Genomic DNA, 19,311 nt, shown 5'->3' with positions numbered 1-19,311 from the left:
AATATACCAGAAAAATAGAAATAAAAATAACTCTTATGGAACTTTGGCGCTAACTCCAAACTCCTGTAGACCTTAAAAAATATATATATAAATAGAATAGCTTGGTTAAAAACATAGTTTGGAAGCAATTTTTCTAAATTTATTGAATGTAGCAAGTGCCTACGTGTATATACATATTACAAAAAAAAAACCAAACCAAATCCGGAAATAATTTTGTTATAGACTATATTTTTAACTTTTAATTATTATGTTCACAAATTTCTCGATAGGGTTTCTATAAATTGCATAAACATTTTGCTTAATTTTAGGTAAAAACTTTGAAATTAACTAGAATATTCCTTAAGTATAGATCCCGCGATGACCAGTCGTTGGATTTCGGAGGTTCCTTCGTAGATCTCGGTGATGCGGGCGTCCCTATAATGTCGCTCGGCCGCCATGTCTGTGACATAGCCCATTCCTCCCAGGATCTGGATGCACTGATGGGAACACATGGTGGCCGCCTCGGAGGCAGCCAGTTTGGCCATTGCGGCCTCCTTGGTGTACGGCTGCTTGTTGTCCTTCAGCCAGGCGGCGCGCCAGGTGAGCAGACGTGCCGATTCCATGGCCAGCGACATGTCTGCAATCTTCTGTTGGATGGACTGCAGTTTGGCTATGGGCTTGCCGAAAGCCTGGCGCTTCTGGGCATAGTCGACGGCCAGTTCCAGGGCTGCTTGGCCAATGCCCAGTGCCTGGCCGGCGATTCCTATCCGACCGGCGTCCAATGTTTGCATGGCAATCTTGAATCCTGAACCCGGTGCGCCCAGCATGTTCTCCTTGGGCACCGCGCAGTCCTCGAAAATCAGCTGGCAGGTCGAGGATCCCCGGATGCCCAACTTGTCCTCCTTCTTACCCAGCGAGAAGCCTTTGGTGTCCTTGGGCACAATGAAGGCGGATATGCCCTTGTGCTTCAACTGCTTGTTGGTGGTGGCAAACACGATGGCTGCCTCCGCCTCAAAGGCGTTGGTGATCCAGGCTTTGGTGCCATTTAGAAGAAAGTGATCGCCCTTTTCTGTGGCAATGGTTGAAGCAGCCCCAGCATCGGATCCATTGCCTGGTTCAGATAGGGCAAAGCAACCCACACGCTCGCCGCTTGTAAAGGGAGTGATGTAGGCCGCCTTTTGGGCATCGTTTCCGAAGGAGAGAAGGGGTCCCAGATACAAAGAGTTGTTCACCGACATTATGACTCCAGCGGAGGCACATCCCCGAGAGATCTCCTCCATGGCAATAGCGTAGGCCACATAGTCAAGACCGGTACCACCTGTTGAGTAAATATTGTAGGTCAAAGTGGGGTTTGCATCGGGATTGGCATCAATTACCCAACTCCTCGGGAATTGCCACTGCCATCACGCCAAGTTCGCCCATCTGTCGGATCTGTTTTTCCGGATACAGGTGCTCCCGGTCGAACTTGGCCGCATTTCCACTCAGCTCATTGTTGGCGAAATCCCGGCAGGACTTCTGCAGCATCTGGTGAGTCTCCGAAAGGGCCAACAATGAGGCAATCTGTCGTACATTTAAAGATCTACGGGCTGAATATAATTATCGGGTTAATAATATTGCATATAGAATACATTTGATGGTTGTGGGGCTCAAAGTCCACCGGCTGCTTTGTCGTACCAATATTTAACGAGCGGGTTAGTGCGGACTGCATTGTGACGTAGGATTGTTTATTTATAAAATATAGGGCAATATATATTGCATAAAAAATAGGATATTATACGGTTTTATGAAAAGTGTCGACTATTAAAAATAAATTAAAATTGAACAGTGTGGCCAGAGGCAAGCACCGGCTTTGTTATGTATGTCTGTATGTAACAAGTGGTTTTACAGGGTGCCTCTTGTTTAGGTGTATTTATTTCATTTCAATGTACGAAACAAAAATAACTTTAAAATTATTGGAGCCAATAAGAATTTATGGAGTAAATATTTGCTAAATTTAAATTAACTTTTTCAAAATTTCCTAAAATAAAAAATAATAAAAATTATAGAACGTACAGAAAAGCAAACTCAATATCAGAATATAAATCTCCTACAAAATACTAGATCCCTAATTGATACCACCCTACGGCCTCTCTAATGCGCATTTTTGAGCTTAGACATCTTGGTAGCACCATCAACAATTGTTGATTTGTTATTCTTTTAATTACTTAAAACCTGTTACCAAAGATCCAAAAATGTCGCAGCCATACGAGGCCACCGAAACCCTGACGATAGAGGCCCTCGACTTTATGTACCAGGATGAAATGGAATGTGGGTAACAATGGAATTCCAAAGCCGATTGTCAAAACATACAAATGATTGTCCGCTTTTTTAGTTTTGGACATCAAACCTCCGCCTGAGAATCAGGACAATCCCAAGCCGGCGCAAATAAAGCGACTGATGTGCAACATTAACGGCTGCAACTATGCGACAAACAGAAGGAGGGACCTGAAGCGCCACAAGCGCACACAGAAACACGTGCTGGAAAAGTTTGGATCCGAGGATTCCGAATCCGACGACTTGCTCGAGCCTTCTCTGTTCTCGTGTCCACTCTGTGACTACACCACGGCCAAAAGATTCAGCTACGTGCGGCACAAGGAGTCGAGGCGCCACATACGAAAAGAACTAGATGAATGCGAAAAGCTAATGGACAAGGCTGATAAGGCGGAAGGCCCCATGAAACATAGGAAAAGAGTGGAGGAGCCAGTGGACATGTTTCAGAACACGGATGCCATCCTGTACACCTATGACTACAACACCACGGAAAAATCTTGCCTAGAAACGCACAAAAACACCGTGAAGCACAGGAAAAATCACCTGGAAGCAAACGAGTTCATCGAGTATGTGCCTCAGGCGGAGGAGTTTGCGGAGACAGAGGACGAATATGACATCCACAGGAAAGGCTACCACGAAATCAGCAACACTTTGGAGTGCGCGCCCTGTCAGTACAAGACGGCCAGGAGATTTTGCTTCGTTCGCCATCTGCAGTCGTCGAGGCATCAGGCCAAAATGCAGGCTGAGATTGACGCTCTGGAGCAGAGAGATTGCCTAGAGCAGGTCGATGAATTCGAGGTGGATAATGGCCTAGAGGAATTTGATGACATAGGGGAGATTAGTGGCTTCGAGGAGGCTGATGCCTTGGAGGAGAGAAATGGAGTGCATGAGTTTGACGTCCTTGATGAGATCGATGGAGAGGTTCAAACAGCTCCCGGCTTCGAAGTGATAGAACATGCACTTGTAGAAGAGAATGTTTACGAGGAGATCGTGTACCTGCCCACCGAAGACAGTCTGGAGAACTGCTGTTTTATAACTTTGAACAATGATTAGATTAATGAATACTTTACGTATTTAAGCGGCTCTTTTTGATAAGTTAATACGTTTGTAAGTTCATTATTATTCACTGAGTAAAACATTTTTCGGGGTGGTATACCAAATGATACGTTGTTAAAGCATTCTTAAAATAAAAACAGAAACAAGGATTGTCCAAAATGTATTTATAGTGGTTCAAACCATTATACATTGTCGTAAACCTATTAATATTTTATTTGTATATGCATACAGGGTACTTGTATCTTTTCCAAAACTAAATGGTAACTAACGGTGGACATTTACTTAAAACTGAGCATGCGGGACAAAAAGATTTAGTTTGACAACTAAGATTTTCTAGATGTATACAATTTTTTTTGTATAGCTTTAAAGCAGGAGCTTTCACGAAATCGGGCATGATAAACCTGCGCTAGTACGAATACTTCCGTGAGCGACTGTGCATCTGCCAGTTTTCCGTTCTGGTTTTGACAGCCCGCTTTTCATCTCTGCGCAGATTCGACGCGCACGCACTGGAACTTGTTTAACGTTTTTTATGTTTTTCACTGCACAACATTGTTAATTCAGCACACAACAAATAGAACAGCGTACTATTATTTTCGAGTGTCCTGTGGGCAAGAGAAAGGCACTTTCACCAGCACCGAGAAGAGCACAGCAATAGGAGGTCCCGTTTGTTATTCTATTGATTTGCCCCCACTTTTGGAGTTTTTTCGGTTTCCTTTGCACACCATTTTCCGCATCCACCGCCTGCTGCGCCCGCGAAAGAGAGGTAAAAACAAAATGCAAGTGTAACCTGGGCAAATATAAACAAATCCGAAACCAGCCTGAGCAACAATAAACAAGAGAGTAGAGCGATGAGGGCTGCTCTCCCGATTTTGGGTGTGTGGGTGAAAGCATCGTTCTTATCGCCAACAAACCCTCTCTCACTCTCCGACGATCTCTTGATAATACGGTGTGCACTGGTGTGGTGGGAGTTCATTCTTGAAACGCCTATAAAAGAGCCGTTCATTCATGGCTAGCGCCATTAAGTTTAAACGAGAAGCTGCCACCGGATCCGATCCACCAGGTGGAAAAGTACCGTGAGTCTTCGACCTGCAGGATTTTCCCATTACCAAGCTGAGCCGCGAGTGAAAACCAAGTGATTACTAGTACATATCGGTTACTGGAACTTGTAAAAAACGGTTTAAAAAGTGATCTAAGCAAGGAAATCGAAAACCAAATTATATTACTTAAAGATACGAAATTATAAAGTTATTTTAATTTTAAAGGATATCTTAGACTTACATTAATTTTTATCCGAAATAAATTTGAGTATAAAAGTGAATTTAGAATATAAAAGTGAATCTTAACAACAAGAAATTATATTCATAATATCTCAATTAAAATTTGTGTGCATCAATTTGATTTAAACAAAATATATAGGCCATGTCTACCACTTCGTTTTTATCGCCTCAAACGAAAACAAACCGCTAATAAAAATAGGTGAAATAATAAAAGAACGAAAAAGAGCGTAATCATAATGCGTCCACAATCTTTAGATTCGGCACTTTAAGTGGGAACCGATTGGGATAGGAACAATGTACGATGTTTTTTAACTCAAGTAATTATATTACAGCGGCACCTGAACAGGAGATATACCCCCGACCAATGACCTGGAACCTCAAGTTTGGGAATTTGTAGAATTAGAAAACGACCAAAATGCAGTCAATGAAAGCCGATGAACTGCCGGAGAATCCGCGCGAGACGTCGAACATCTTCTCATCCTTGATGTTCTGGTAAGTTTCTGTAAATACGTGACTTCCCTTTGATCCTTGGCTAATCCAAACACTTTTTTCACCCTAGCTTTGCCATGCCCACATTTTTTAAGGGCCGCAAAAAGACCCTAGACGAAAATGATTTATACCGGGCCTTACAGGAACACAAATCAGGTGAGTTGTTGTGGAGTTTGGTCGAAGGTCCCTGAGTGATAGGTGCGAAAGCACCAAAAAAAAGACCTGCCCTCGTCGTGCCTTGCATAATAAATTGGCTCGGATTCGGTCCAAGATAATTTATGGCTATATCTGCGGACCAGTCGATAATCAATTTAATTGAAATAATGGAAATCACCAAGGGAGACTGATAAGGAGTTTCAAATGAGAAAAGAATTTCTTATCACCACGTATGCCAGATTAAGCCATACGTGACGTCATGTTGGCATATATTCTATTAGATTGTGATTGGATTTTACTAGGTGAATATCCCATTTATTAGTCACCTAGTAAAAGTACTTCTTACCATGCACTCTTCATTTCTAAGGTGCAATGATCATTCGAGTTTCGATTTCACTGCCCTTTGCCCAGTTGTGAAGTGTTTGCTGAAGATGAACATTAGTTGCGGGTGAAATCCCTGATAACCGAAGCGGCTCAAAGGGTTCCTTGCTTTCCCAGCTGTAGTATATAGTTTATATAATCGACTAAACCGCATATTGACTGCACTATCTCTACTATTCAGACACTACCCAAATGAAGTGCTGGGGAGACACTTCAAGGCACCCGACGTTTGCGATTAGATAGGGCTTAGCATGCGCCCACTTTTTGTGGCTGTAAAGGTTTTCGGGTTTTCCGTGAGCTCGAAGGATCAGCGAACATTGAAGGGCTCTTCTCTAAAGAGGAAGTTGCGATTAGATTTTCGTGCATATCACGCCTGGTTTATTGCTATTTGCGCCATATATATGTACATACTTTTCATTGAGATCGTTTAGCGGAACTATAGCCGGTCCTAATCCGGATGATAAGATAGGCCTTGGATACACACATTCTGCACCATCACCCATTCTTATTGAATTATACGATGGCCACAGATAGCGGTATCCAATTCGGCACATTTAGACCTTTGATTTCCTTCTTCAAAACTTTGGAAGTGCCCCGAAAAGTGACAAATTTGATATCTTTGACAACGTCCGCTAGCCACAATTAATTGATTTTACTGCCCAAAATATTTGATAATACTTTTTCAACACCCCCGATATTGTATACGCAATTAGCCACTCAGGCTTATTTACTTACTTATAATATATGGGCCCGTAGAGATACTATATCGAGTGGATCGTGCCATGGGACTTATGCAATGCCAACAACTATAATAGAACAATAATGCCACATATCTGGGTAAATAAGAACATATGCAAACAATATCAAATGTCGAGCTTTTGTTTTACTTGCTAATCGGTGAGCAATCTAAGACCCTTGAAGGCTGATATAAGCCTTGCGGAAGTGCCGTGGTCGGAATCCCCATATGGAGTGCTATTGAGTTGTGGAATCTCGCGGTCGATAAGATCGATTGGTGGCAATGCAGCTGGCAGCTGACCAGGATTTGTGTTTGCTTGTGTTGCCAGCCATAATTTATTATTAAACCAAAGCACAAGATATGACAATTTACTGGATTTATTGGCCACGGTTACGGTCGCAATGGTAGCAACACTGTTACTCACTATAACCCCCAGATACTGTAGTTTAACGATCCATAATCAAACTAGCTTTTTTCCGGACATGACATTCTTGATAATAATAATCCGCAATTGATTATATATTGATTAGTTGCGTTGCACTTGCATTTTTAAATACCAGTTAAATTAGACTATTAAGAACAATCTGATCAGAACCTGTACAATTTAATCGTACTTTATTTACTGCAATACATTTAAAGTTAAAGTTGAACAAAGTTGCTAAATTTCATAAACTTTAGATAAATGTATATTAATTTCTCCAAAGTAGGAATATTATTATCTATCGACTTTTAGACAAAACTGTCATACATAATCTGTATTTTATCTCTCGGATTGTCCCAACTTGACAATTTGAAGAGTTAATACAATGATAGGCCGATTTAAATGATGATAAGCTCCGAAATGAAACAGACCCATTGATTGATTTCCCACTTAGGAATTTATATATATATCCCGAGTGCGAGTACAAACAATAAAGAGTAAATAAATCTATTATTGGATTTTTCTACTGGGAATACTTACATACATATGTATATTCTACTATATTTTTTTATACAAATTTTCATGAATTCGATTGTCGCATATTCAAAACACATTCTCTAAATCAACTTTAAGTTTCTACGTTTTACAAAAAAGGATAGTTTCTTAATAATGCAAAAACAGAAATAACGCTCAGGTGTTTATTTTTGTAGCATCTTTAAACACTGCAGTATCATCTGCCTATTACATGCCAACCAGCCTGGTTGTTCCGTCAGCCGCAATTTATTATCTACACACGGGCTGGAACTGGAACTGGTGTTGGGGATGGGTGCCCCTTGTTGATATCTCAATCCCAATCTGAATCCCTATACTCTCCAGATCACCTGGGCACCAAGCTGAGCGAGGCGTGGGAGAAGGAGGTCGAGAAGAAGCGCAAAAAGAAGAAGACCCCCAGCCTGCTGAAGGCCTCGATGCACGTGTTTGGCTGGCGCCTGGCAGGTCTAGGCCTGGTGCTCTTCATCTTGGAGATCGGTTTCCGGTAAGCTGGCTCAGCTTGAGCTTCAGCTTCAGCTTCAGAGCCCCGCCCATCTTGCTGATTTATAACCCATCTCAATTCTTTAACCACTTTCAGAGTTACCCAGCCGCTGTTCCTGGGCGGTCTGGTGGCCTACTATGCGGACTCGAGCAACCAGGAAGGCGATAACCAGACAAAGGCATACCTCTACGCCCTGGGCGTGATCTTGACGAGCGCCTTCAACGTGCTCTTCATGCATCCCTACATGCTGGGCATGTTCCACGTCGGCATGAAGGCCAGAATAGCCATGACAAGTAAGTTAGGGGCCGGGGCCTCGGAGCTCGGAGGTGCTCCCTTTGTGACACATGAATAATGATCGCCCCGCAGGCATGATATATCGGAAGGCGCTGCGCCTGAGTCGAGTGGCGCTGGGCGATACCACCGTTGGTCAGGTGGTCAATCTCATCTCGAACGATGTGGGACGGCTGGATTTGTCCGTCATTCACATGAATTATTTATGGCTGGGTCCCGTGGAAATTGGCATTATCACATATCTTATGTACAGAGAGGTAGGTAATTTGGAATATTTACTACTTAATGGGAATTAGAGAAATTACGTGTTTATTTTTATTTATAGATTTGTAATAGTCAATAACCTTTTTTTTTAGAAGCATAAAATATGATTACATCAGCCACTTGAGTTAAATCACTTGAAAGCACTTAAGACAGACCAATTCAACAAATAATTGTTTTAGAACTAAGTTTTGAACTTTTATTAATAAGACTTTTGAATAAGTTATAAAAGTTCACCTTGTGGAAATATTAATTATATGCTATCAAAAAGTAGCTATAGAATTTGTATAAATTAAAGTGGAGTATCTAAAAAACTTAAAAATGATAAGAATTTTCTTTATAAAAATAATAATCTAGTAATACTTCTTTCTTCCACAGATTGGTATCTCCGCCTTTTTCGGGGTGGCCGTGATGTTGATGTTTATACCCCTGCAAGCTTATCTGGGCAAGAAGACATCGGTGCTGCGATTGAAGACGGCTCTGCGGACGGATGAACGGGTGCGCATGATGAACGAGATCATCTCGGGCATCCAAGTGATCAAGATGTACGCATGGGAGATACCCTTCAGCAAGATGATCAACTATGTGCGCACCAAGGAGATGAACGCCATCCGCAATGTGAACTACATCCGAGGCACACTGCAAAGTTTCATCATGTTCGTGACGCGGATATCGGTGTTTGTGAGCTTGGTGGGATTTGTGCTGCTTGGCAAGCTTCTGACCGCCGAGAAGGCCTTCGTGATAACCGCCTACTATAATATCCTTCGGAACACCATGACCGTCTACTTCCCCATGGGCATCTCCCAGTTTGCCGAGCTCTTGGTCTCGATCCGCCGCATCCAGACTTTCATGCTGCACGAGGAGACGAAGGTGCGCGACAAGTCGGAGGATCTGGACGAGCAGAAGCTGGGCAAGGCGGGTCTGATTTCTGAGCCCGCTGTGGCCCAGTCCACTGGTGTCCTGAAGCCCAACAGTCGACGCAGCAGCGAGGCGGAGCACGGCATTATCATCAGCAAATTGAAGGCCAAGTGGGATCAAAAGAGTACGGAAAACACGCTGGACAACATCTCCCTGAAGTTCAAGCGCCGCCAACTGGTGGCGGTCATTGGACCAGTGGGCTCCGGCAAATCCAGCTTGATTCAGGCTGTGCTCGGTGAACTGAATCCGGATTCGGGTTCGGTGAAGGTCAACGGCACCCTCTCGTACGCCTCCCAGGAGCCGTGGCTCTTCACCGGCACCGTGCGCCAGAACATTCTCTTCGGACTGCCCATGGACAAGCACCGCTATCGCACGGTGGTCAAGAAGTGCGCCCTGGAGCGGGACTTCGAGCTGCTGCCGTACTCGGACAAGACGATTGTTGGCGAGAGGGGAGCCTCTCTCTCCGGCGGACAAAAGGCGCGCATCAGCTTGGCCCGGGCTGTTTACCGGAAGGCCGACATCTATCTGCTGGACGATCCGCTCAGTGCCGTGGACACCCATGTGGGACGCCATCTCTTCGACCAGTGTATGCGTGGCTTCCTACGGGAGGAGATCGTGCTGCTGGTGACGCATCAACTGCAGTTCCTGGAGCAGGCCGACGTCATTGTGATCATGGACAAGGGCAAGATCAGCGCAATGGGCACCTACGAGTCCATGGCCAAGAGCGGCCTGGACTTTGCCCAGATGTTGACGGATCCCAGCAAGAAGGACGAGGGCGCGGGCGATGCTGCCGACAAGAAGAGCCTCTCGCGGCAGAACAGCAAGCTGCGCGACCGACACGGCAGCATCTCCTCCATGGAGTCCACCGCCGAGTCCTTGGCCGCGGAGTCGCCCATGCAGACGCAGGAGGGACGCGTGGAGGGAACCGTGGGCTTGAAGCTCTACAAGAAGTACTTTGGAGCGAATGGCTACGGACTGTTCATCGTGTTCGCCTTCTTCTGCATCGGTGCCCAGGTGCTGGCTTCTGGTGGCGATATCTTCCTGTCCTACTGGTAAGTCACTGACCCTTCCTAGCTTTCGTTACTTAATAAACTTTGTATATGTCAGGGTGAACAAAAACGGTGAAGCCGAACGTGACACTTTTATGGCCCGATTGCGACGTGCCTTCCCCGAAACCCGCATCAATGCGGACACTGACCCCGTCGACATCTACTACTTCACCGGCATCAACGTCTCCGTGATCATCTTCTCGCTGGTGCGGAGCATGCTCTTCTTCTATTTGGCCATGCGCAGCTCCACGACGCTGCACAACACCATGTTCCAAGGAGTGACCCGGGCGGCGATGCACTTCTTCAACACGAACCCCTCCGGCCGCATCCTCAACCGCTTCTCCAAGGATTTGGGTCAGGTGGACGAGATCCTTCCCTCCGTGATGATGGACGTGATGCAAATCTTCCTCGCCATTGTCGGCATCGTAGTGGTCCTGTGTATAGTAAACGTATGGTACATCCTGGCAACGGTTTTCCTGGTGATCATCTTCTACATCCTACGCTCCTTCTATCTGAACACGTCCCGAGATGTTAAGCGACTCGAAGCTGTCAGTAAGTATACTTGGGAAACCTATCCCAACTTTGTCGACTGTCCATTTAGGTCTTAATCTGGAACTATAAAAAACCCCTATATCTAATGCTGTTATTCCATTCCCACAGCCCGATCACCGATTTACTCCCACTTAAGTGCTTCCCTGAATGGCCTGTCCACCATCCGTGCGTTTGGAGCGCAGAAAGAGTTAATTGCCGAGTTCGACAATTACCAGGATATGCACAGTTCAGGCTACTATATGTTCCTCGCCACGAGTCGCGCCTTTGGATATTGGCTGGACTGTGTATGTGTCGTCTATATCGCCGTAATCACACTCAGCTTTTTCCTGTTCTCCCCGGAAAACGGAGGCGATGTGGGTCTGGCCATCACCCAGGCCATGGGCATGACCGGAATGGTCCAGTGGGGCATGCGACAGTCGGCAGAGCTGGAGAACACAATGACGGCTGTGGAGCGAGTGGTGGAGTATGAGGATCTGGAGCCGGAAGGTGACTTCGAGTCTAAGCCAAACAAGAAGCCGCCAAAGGATTGGCCAGAGGATGGAAAGATCGTGTTCGACGACCTGTCTCTGAAGTACTTCCCCGACAAGGCAGCCGACTATGTGCTCCGATCCCTGAACATTGCCATCCAGGGATGCGAGAAGGTGGGCATTGTGGGACGCACTGGTGCCGGCAAATCCTCGCTAATCAACGCTCTGTTCCGACTGTCCTACAACGAGGGCGCCATCCTGATCGATAGCCGCGACACCAACGAATTGGGACTGCATGATCTTCGCAGCAAGATCTCCATTATTCCCCAGGAGCCGGTACTCTTCTCCGGCACAATGCGCTACAATCTGGATCCCTTCGACGAGTTTAACGACGCCAAGCTATGGGAATCCCTGGAGGAGGTGAAGCTGAAGCATGTGGTGGCCGATCTTCCCAGCGGATTGCAGAGCAAGATTTCCGAGGGTGGCACCAACTTCAGCGTGGGCCAGCGCCAGCTGGTGTGCTTAGCCAGGGCCATTCTCCGCGAGAATCGCATCCTTGTGATGGACGAGGCCACGGCCAACGTGGACCCGCAAACGGATGCTCTCATCCAGACGACAATTAGGAACAAATTCAAGGATTGCACGGTGCTCACGATCGCCCATCGTCTGCACACCGTGATGGATTCGGACAAGGTGCTGGTCATGGATGCTGGAAAGGCGGTGGAGTTTGGCTCTCCGTTCGAGTTACTCACAACCAGCGAGAAGAAGGTGTTCCACAGCATGGTGAAGCAGACGGGAGACTCGACATTCGATGCCCTGCTGAAGGTTGCACAGAAGGTGGGTAAACTTACTTGTATAAAAAGAACCATTAACATTCTCCCATACAATATCATTTCAATCGTATCCCCTGCAGGCCCATGATGACAACCTGCGACTCAAGAAGGATTCTTGACATTTCGCCGTGCCGAAGGCTTTTAAAGACTACATACTTAAGATACTGGAACCAATTACGAATCATCCGGCGGCCAATGCGGGCATTCAGAAGACCTTCCTCTTTGCGGAGGCCTCCAAGCAGAAGTTATTAGGATAGCACAGCATCGGCGGCCCCGGCAGACATCCACACTGAGCGGCCGCCGCTGAGGAATTTTTTACAATACGTGTACAAATCAAATTAATTGTTAGTCAGGTGTATAAAACTAGAAAACTGATAAGAAATCAAACAGCAAGACAATAAGCTGATGTTAGACGAGCGTAGGGAGTAAATGTTTTTATACCTTAAAAAAAAAAAGAATGATAAGAAACGCAAATTGTGCAATAATTAATTTTAGCTGAACTTTGTGCATTGGCCTTCAAAAGGTCGCATTGCATTTGTATTATGTGTTCCAGTAAAACGACAATAACAACCTTAACAAAAAAAAGAAGAAACAAAATCCCAAAAAAAAAACAAAAACAAAAGGAGAATTCTATGAAATGTTACGCCTAGTATTAATATATGTGTGTTTTTATAGTAATTTATTGATGTACAGGTATACAATAAATGTAACTGCTCGGTTGGTTCTTTTGTTAACACGTTTTTATTTTGATTATTTCATTTTCGCGATATACATTCGGCTAACTGCTATATACTCTAAGAAATTGTACGCATTTATCTCAAAAGTATCTTCCATTAGCTGCAAGGCCCTCCTAGAATTCACTTTAAAACTAAGTATGTATATGTATTGTAAACTGCTGCCAGTCCCAGTTAGAGAAACATAAACGAGATTCATTTTTAGCTGATGTTATATGTTAAACTTGGCATAGCTTTAGCTGCCTCTCCGACTACATAACTGTTCAGTGTGCGCTATATAAGATATAAATAAGTAGCCTCCTTTCCGCACATCAGCCTACAGGACCAGCGTCAGCCACGCGGCCATCAGGCAGAATCCTCCAACGGTCGCGTACGGCTGAAGCCGCTTTTCGCCAGTCAAAGCACGGTAGTACATGCATCCGCTAAAGAGCATCGTGCCCGTAATCATCAATGTCCCAGTCTGCGGGAGAAAATATATCAATGTAACTCAAAGTTATCAAAGTCATGTCGAGGCCTGTTCCCATTTCCTCTATTTTCGGAATGCAAATCGAATCTAACGACTATTGTAACCAAACGATTTTAGGATACTAACTTTACCAAATTGTTCTGGAGGCAAGAAAATGAATTTATAGGAATAAAATGTCCACATTCAGGAATCAAACTAAACAATTAACAATATCATATATAAGAAACGGAAAATTTGGTTGACCAGCAAGAGAGAAATCTTTAAGCATGTTCATTTACTCACTTTATCTAAAAATGCATTTACTTTCCAAAGTCGTACATTTTCAATAAACAAAAACCCGGAACAGGCCCCATAGTCATAGTTTAATGTAAGATTAGAAGTTAGCAAAGGAGGCAAATGTTTTGTGTGCATATTTTGATGTTAGCTTTAGTTGTTGGCTTTAACCTGAACAAACGGGAGCGCGAGCAAGCTCCACATTTTACTTATCGAATAAGGCTGATAACAACAAAAACCAATTACAAAATAACAGCAAACAAACGAGAGAATCTATGCCTTTTTGGTACATTTTTAAACACAATTGTAATATTGAAGTAAATTAACAAATTCCTATCCAAGACCCCGAACCCATATCAGCTATGAACCTGCTCATATCACAAAAAATCTATGAATTATCCGAATTAATGCAAATAATTATACAAGTATCGTGTGTGGTATTGAAAATTACTTTGTAAGCTGCAATTAGTGGTTGTTGAACATTTAGCTTTAGCTTTGGAAAATTTCATATACAACATGAATATACATTTTGCATACCTACTATATAAAGAATGAAAAAAGAACTTGGGCCGCTTGGCCGAAATCAATATTCATTCATAGTTCAATTTTTGTAAAGTCAATCAGCGCATTAGACTAGCTAAGCAGAGTGTCAATTATACGAGTATCACAGTTGGCGTTTCGATTCGAGAGTAACGCGAGTTGTTATAAATTCCGTTCACAGATCTAACTTTACACAGAGTTTATGTAAACAACAAAACACGGCAAAGAAAAGCTTTACAAATAAACCAAATACGATCGAGATTGAATTTGGGAGGTGTTTTTTGGGGTTACTTTTTGTTTCCGCATAAAGTTTAAAAATAATACAAATTTTAATTTTTTACTTTAATGCAAGTAAATTCATATTAAGCGTAAACTATCTTCTGAACTGCGAAGGTTAAGAATATGCCAAATTTCTAAGGCCTTAAACAAACTCACGAAAAAAAAGCAAAAACTTTATAATGAATCAATAAATACACCCCTGTAGATGGTGTAAAAGTTCTTATCATGTCTTTTTGTTTAGTTATTAATCAGTAAGACACTGACTATTGCAATTAACATTAGTTCACAAGAAAATTGCATGAAACGGAAAAAAGATTATCATGCTTTGCAAGCATACAAAAATTTTTAAAACTGACTTATAGCTTAAACCATATAGATTAAATACTAATCTTCATTATCTTGACAGAATTTAAACAGATCTTATAACATTTTTTGATAACAAGTAGGATAGTTAAGATTCACAGACCGTTGCAATCACGGGAATTACAGCTCCCTAAAACATACTCGAAAGATGATTTAATGGGGTTTCCCCTGAATTAAACTTACGAGAACGGGGTAGTGGGCAAGTGGCATGGCCATCATGGCAAAGGAGTGCAGAAAGTGGATGCGGTTGGCCACGTCGGCGAAGGCCTGCGAGTCCACCTGCTCCTTGGGATCGCTGACGTCCTTGAGGACGTACTTGCAGTAGGCGCCCATAAAGATGGCCGACGCCCCGCCGATTCCGGCCAGCCGCACAAAGTGGTAGTGGCTACCGGCCAAGCCGTAAAGAGATCCGTGCGGATGCACGTAGCTGTGCGCGGCAGGATGCATTGCCATGTTCGTGTCCTGCACTGTTACCTTCTTCGGGCGCAGTCCCTGCAGTCCAGAGAAGAAAAGGACAATTAGTAAGGAGCCACGGAAGGGAGTGTGGGAAAATTCGACTAGTTACAAGGGTGCGGAGCAATCCGGATGCTGAAGCGGCGACCATTTTGCTGACAGGATTGCCAAGGGTCACGTATTCGATGGTGTCGGCGATTGACATTGTGTTTTGCTCCTAAAACTTTGTTTGGCGCTGGAAAATCAGCTGCTGTGCTGCCAACCTAACTTACAATTTTGACACAAGAGCCCGGGCGTTGCCGGATCGATGTTTTTTATCGTTTGTCCTCCAGCAACCTGACTTGGCACTCGATCAAGAATCTTTTCGTATATGATGCTAAACTATATTGTGATATATTTTTGAGAGTTTACTGGGGTAGAACTATAAATGGGACAAGTATACAATTATATAAAACTGTATTATGAATGGCAATTTTGAATTTTAACGGTAAATACAAAATATTAAGGGAATTCCAAAAATACACAACCTTAAAAATTCTTTAGATTTGAAACCCGTTTTTAATTCACTTATTATTTTAAAGAATTTTGTGAGCTTTAAACATTTTTAAATTTTAAAGATCATAAAGATTCCGAAAAATGTTATAGAAACAAATAATTTAACACTTTTAAACTTTTTTGATTAAATTAAGAACAAATAGTATATATATATATTTAAATATAAAATTTTACCAGAAAATGTTATTCGGATCACAGGGTTAATATTAATTTTGGCACTGATACTCAATGTTTTAAGTAAATTTAAGAATTTTGAAGTTAAATTATTATTTATTTAAATCACAGCTGTTATAAATGCAAAACTCGGCAACTCAGCCATTTGACCGCTGCGGCTATACTAAAAAAAATAATTGCCTAATCAGTGTGAAAGTTTTTGCCGGCTCTGCGAAAAAGGAAGAAAGGCAAAGTGCAAGAACTGATTAATACCCCTTATCGGCCGATCGGTGAGTAGGTCGGGGCGTAAACAGCCATTGGAAGCCGAAACAAAGCAAACACTGACAATTTCGTCCGTTTTTTCAGTCGAAGCAGCACCGCCTAACAATGAAAACTGCAATTCATTGCGCATTTATATTAATCGCGGCTCTAGTCGCCATATGTGGAGCTGTAGATGATCAGGGGGAACGCCCCCATAAGCGGAGCTTCATCAACCCGTATCCCCGCTTCCAGTTCTTTGAGGATGGCGTCGATCCCGGGGAGCCCTTGTTCCTAACGCCGCTGATCAACAACGCCTCGATGTCCAAGCAGAAGGTGCAGGAACTTGCCCGCGTCACAGGCTCTCAGTTCCACGGAGTCGAGAGCTACTCCGGCTACCTGACCGTGGACCCCGGCTTCAACTCCAACATGTTCTTCTGGTACTTCCCCGCTGAGCAGGAGCCGGAATATGCGCCTGTGGTCCTATGGCTGCAGGGCGGTCCAGGTGCCTCCTCCTTGTTCGGCTTGTTCACGGAGAACGGTCCCCTCGAGCTGGACGGCCATGGAAAGCCGCAAAAGCGAAACTACACCTGGAGCAAGACGCATAACCTCATCTACATCGACAATCCCGTGGGCACAGGCTTCAGTTTCACGGACGATGATGCCGGATATGCCAAGAACGAGAAGGACGTGGGCCGCAATCTCCACGAGGCTGTGATGCAACTGTATGAGCTGTTCGAGTGGAGCAACTCCTCTGGATTCTGGGTAACCGGCGAGTCGTATGCCGGGAAGTATGTGCCCGCCTTGGCCTACCACATTCACAAGGTGCAGAACGCCATCGAGACGCGCGTCTATGTGCCGCTCAAGGGCGTGGCCATCGGAAATGGCCTCTCGGATCCGCTACACCAGCTGAAGTATGGCGACTATCTCTATCAGTTGGGTTTGATTGACGAGCACGGTCTGCAGAGCTTCCACGATGCCGAGGCCAAGGGAGCCGCCTGCATCGAAAAGCATGACATGGAGTGCGCCTTCGACGTTTTCGATTCCCTGATCAACGGGGATCTCACCAATGGTTCACTGTTTAGCAATCTTACGGGCTACAACTGGTACTACAACTACTTGAAGACGCATGAGGATGATGGCGGCATATTGGGCAATTTCCTGCAGGCGGGCGCCACTCGTCGGGCAATTCATGTGGGCAACAAGCCATTCCACGATCTGGACAAGGAGAACAAGGTGGAACTCCACTTGAAGAAGGATGTCATGGACAGCGTGGCCCCGTGGATTGCCGAACTGCTGGCCCACTATACTGTTTGCATCTACAGCGGGCAGCTGGACATCATTGTGGCCTATCCACTGACCCGGAATTACCTCAACCACCTTAAGTTCCCCGGCTCTGACAAGTACAAGGTGGCTCCCCGTGAGATCTGGCGCATTGATGGCGAGGTGGCCGGATATGTGAAGCACGCCGGACATCTGGTGGAGATTATGGTGCGCAATGCCGGGCACATGGCTCCCCACGATCAACCCAAGTGGCTGTACGAGATGATCAATCACCTTACTCACTACAAGCACTAGGAGCGACACACTTAAATTAGGTTTTAAAAATTGGTCTCCTTTAAAAAGCTTTATATATAATGGTAACTATCTTGAATAAATCGGGTGATTTGAATCTACATAGGAGAGTTACTAACATTTCTGACTGGGAAAAATGTACATTGTAATCTTGGAGTTAAAATGAAACACGCCTTTATTCATCTTATCATTTATAAACTATGGATTTATCAACATTATGAAACAAGTGACTATTAACTACTTTCGTTAGCATTAGACTATTTTTAGTTAGCTTTCCGCTGTTCCTTTGAAGTTCCTGGCTACTAGGAAATGTTCGGAGGAATCTCCACGACTGGCGCGCGGCTTTACCCGCTTCACCTTCTCGTAGAACCTCAGCATATCACGCTCCAGCTTGGGCACATCGCCATTGTCCCACACCTTGACCACTAGATGGGCCTGCGGGGCGGACATGGCCAATGCGAAGCGGAGCACCTCGTAGCAGAGGTTCGTGATGCTTTCCTGGTCCAACATCCTCACGCCAGTGGCGTTGGGCGCCATGTCTGACAGCACGCAGTTGACTTTTCTGTCCTTCAATGACTCCCTAAGTCGCTTTTGCGCCAGGGAGGAGGTGAAGTCCATTCCCCCAAAGATTGTGGCACCAGGCACTGCATGGAAATGCAACAAGTCGATGCTGAAGACGGCTCCCAGTGGCGCCCGCTCCTGTTTTCCGTTAGCGTTGGTCCGTTCCACGGCCACTTGGGTCCAGCTACCAGGTGCAGCTCCACAGTCCAAGACCGTGTCCCCAGGGCGCAGGATTCCGTATTTGTCATCAATCTCCAACAGTTTGAAGGAGCTCCGGCAGCGATAGTTCATCATGCGGGCCTTCTCCACGTAGGGATCGGCCAGCTGGCGGGTGAGCCACTCCTGGGAGCTCTTACTCCGGCCCTTGAGGTTGCGAGGCTGCTGTTTGGCATAGTTTCCGGCAATTTCCGTGTGCAGTAAGCGTTTAAAAACCGAATTTCCCGTAAAAACAATCCGCATTGTGTAATTTATCGAAGAAGGCTAGACAATCGGAATCGAATTAAGCCGGTACAGAGTTCTAGTCCGCTCACACGGGAGCCGCAGCAAAACCAAAACTATTTTTAAATGTAAGTGTGAATAAGTTATTGAATAAGCATTTATATTTATGGCCCTTTTCAGCATTACCGTTTCATCGTTTGAAATCAAATAAAATAGCTTACCAACAAAATATCACCCGATTTTTCTTCTCTAACGAAGTTGTTGTTGTGGGCAGCCTCCAGTCGAATAAACAAGCGGTCATTTACTTAACTGCAAGTGTTCAAATAATATATACATTGTTGTATTATGTCCTTAATTTTGAATTATTGTAATAATTTTTAATCTCTTGAATAAATAATTGCTTTTAAGAATTAATGGTTACTTTTTGTACACGGATGGTTTTAAATAATAATGG

General features: G+C 44.4%; 6 protein-coding genes across 6 annotated transcripts; 3 read left to right on the top strand and 3 right to left on the bottom strand.

Moving 5' to 3' along the window:
* Window positions 1-208: 208 nt before the first annotated feature.
* On the bottom strand, window positions 209-1,813 carry LOC108137029 (short-chain specific acyl-CoA dehydrogenase, mitochondrial). Its single transcript, XM_017258529.2, has 3 exons — window positions 1,654-1,813; window positions 1,356-1,565; window positions 209-1,297 (listed from the first exon to the last, which is right to left on the bottom strand). Exons 1-3 carry the CDS (start codon window positions 1,685-1,687, stop codon window positions 324-326), a joined length of 1,218 nt encoding a protein of 405 aa, XP_017114018.1. The 5' UTR covers window positions 1,688-1,813; the 3' UTR covers window positions 209-323.
* A 190-nt stretch (window positions 1,814-2,003) lies between these two features.
* LOC108136711 (RE1-silencing transcription factor A) lies at window positions 2,004-3,494 on the top strand. Its single transcript, XM_017258036.2, has 2 exons — window positions 2,004-2,286; window positions 2,351-3,494. The coding sequence occupies exons 1-2, from the start codon at window positions 2,211-2,213 to the stop codon at window positions 3,340-3,342; spliced, it is 1,068 nt and encodes a 355-aa protein (XP_017113525.1). The 5' UTR covers window positions 2,004-2,210; the 3' UTR covers window positions 3,343-3,494.
* An 834-nt stretch (window positions 3,495-4,328) lies between these two features.
* On the top strand, window positions 4,329-12,945 carry LOC108136813 (probable multidrug resistance-associated protein lethal(2)03659). Its single transcript, XM_017258216.2, has 10 exons — window positions 4,329-4,418; window positions 4,955-5,114; window positions 5,182-5,267; window positions 7,682-7,841; window positions 7,935-8,131; window positions 8,205-8,386; window positions 8,769-10,360; window positions 10,416-10,909; window positions 11,018-12,213; window positions 12,290-12,945. Exons 2-10 carry the CDS (start codon window positions 5,038-5,040, stop codon window positions 12,326-12,328), a joined length of 4,023 nt encoding a protein of 1,340 aa, XP_017113705.2. The 5' UTR covers window positions 4,329-4,418; window positions 4,955-5,037; the 3' UTR covers window positions 12,329-12,945.
* A 192-nt stretch (window positions 12,946-13,137) lies between these two features.
* Window positions 13,138-15,678, bottom strand: LOC108136816 (transmembrane protein 256 homolog). The gene is made up of 3 exons (XM_017258220.2): window positions 15,430-15,678; window positions 15,048-15,356; window positions 13,138-13,403 (listed from the first exon to the last, which is right to left on the bottom strand). The coding sequence occupies exons 1-3, from the start codon at window positions 15,520-15,522 to the stop codon at window positions 13,260-13,262; spliced, it is 546 nt and encodes a 181-aa protein (XP_017113709.1). The 5' UTR covers window positions 15,523-15,678; the 3' UTR covers window positions 13,138-13,259.
* A 510-nt stretch (window positions 15,679-16,188) lies between these two features.
* On the top strand, window positions 16,189-17,959 carry LOC108136814 (venom serine carboxypeptidase). The gene is made up of 2 exons (XM_017258217.2): window positions 16,189-16,315; window positions 16,392-17,959. The coding sequence occupies exon 2, from the start codon at window positions 16,413-16,415 to the stop codon at window positions 17,859-17,861; it is 1,449 nt and encodes a 482-aa protein (XP_017113706.1). The 5' UTR covers window positions 16,189-16,315; window positions 16,392-16,412; the 3' UTR covers window positions 17,862-17,959.
* Window positions 17,960-18,009: 50 nt separating this feature from the next.
* Window positions 18,010-18,925, bottom strand: LOC108136815 (rRNA methyltransferase 2, mitochondrial). Its single transcript, XM_017258218.2, has one exon. The coding sequence runs from the start codon at window positions 18,876-18,878 to the stop codon at window positions 18,126-18,128; it is 753 nt and encodes a 250-aa protein (XP_017113707.1). The 5' UTR covers window positions 18,879-18,925; the 3' UTR covers window positions 18,010-18,125.
* Between the last annotated feature and the right edge of the window lie 386 nt (window positions 18,926-19,311).

Source organism: Drosophila elegans, unplaced genomic scaffold, assembly GCF_018152505.1.
Source record: "Drosophila elegans isolate 14027-0461.03 unplaced genomic scaffold, ASM1815250v1 contig_476, whole genome shotgun sequence".
Taxonomy (NCBI): domain Eukaryota; kingdom Metazoa; phylum Arthropoda; class Insecta; order Diptera; family Drosophilidae; genus Drosophila; species Drosophila elegans.
This window is presented reverse-complemented; position numbering and strand designations above follow the sequence as displayed.

What these genes read in the sequence shown, in the direction of transcription:
- LOC108137029 (XM_017258529.2), bottom strand. Translation starts at nt 1,687, where the DNA reads ATGCAGTCCGCACTAACCCGCTCGTTAAATATTG. An exon ending in AACCCGCTCGTTAAATATTG is followed by an intron (nt 1,566 to 1,653) that starts GTACGACAAAGC and finishes AATTATATTCAG; the next exon opens with CCCGTAGATCTTTAAATGTA. An exon ending in GGCAATTCCCGAGGAGTTGG is followed by an intron (nt 1,298 to 1,355) that starts GTAATTGATGCC and finishes TTTACTCAACAG; the next exon opens with GTGGTACCGGTCTTGACTAT.
- LOC108136711 (XM_017258036.2), top strand. Translation starts at nt 2,211, where the DNA reads ATGTCGCAGCCATACGAGGCCACCGAAACCCTGACGATAGAGGCCCTC. An exon ending in GTACCAGGATGAAATGGAAT is followed by an intron (nt 2,287 to 2,350) that starts GTGGGTAACAAT and finishes CCGCTTTTTTAG; the next exon opens with TTTTGGACATCAAACCTCCG.
- LOC108136813 (XM_017258216.2), top strand. Translation starts at nt 5,038, where the DNA reads ATGCAGTCAATGAAAGCCGATGAACTGCCGGAGAATCCGCGCGAGACG. An exon ending in TTCTCATCCTTGATGTTCTG is followed by an intron (nt 5,115 to 5,181) that starts GTAAGTTTCTGT and finishes TTTTCACCCTAG; the next exon opens with CTTTGCCATGCCCACATTTT. An exon ending in CATATCTTATGTACAGAGAG is followed by an intron (nt 8,387 to 8,768) that starts GTAGGTAATTTG and finishes TTTCTTCCACAG; the next exon opens with ATTGGTATCTCCGCCTTTTT.
- LOC108136816 (XM_017258220.2), bottom strand. Translation starts at nt 15,522, where the DNA reads ATGTCAATCGCCGACACCATCGAATACGTGACCCTTGGCAATCCTGTC. An exon ending in CCGGATTGCTCCGCACCCTT is followed by an intron (nt 15,357 to 15,429) that starts GTAACTAGTCGA and finishes TCTGGACTGCAG; the next exon opens with GGACTGCGCCCGAAGAAGGT. An exon ending in TTGCCCACTACCCCGTTCTC is followed by an intron (nt 13,404 to 15,047) that starts GTAAGTTTAATT and finishes TTTCTCCCGCAG; the next exon opens with ACTGGGACATTGATGATTAC.
- LOC108136814 (XM_017258217.2), top strand. Translation starts at nt 16,413, where the DNA reads ATGAAAACTGCAATTCATTGCGCATTTATATTAATCGCGGCTCTAGTC.
- LOC108136815 (XM_017258218.2), bottom strand. Translation starts at nt 18,878, where the DNA reads ATGCGGATTGTTTTTACGGGAAATTCGGTTTTTAAACGCTTACTGCAC.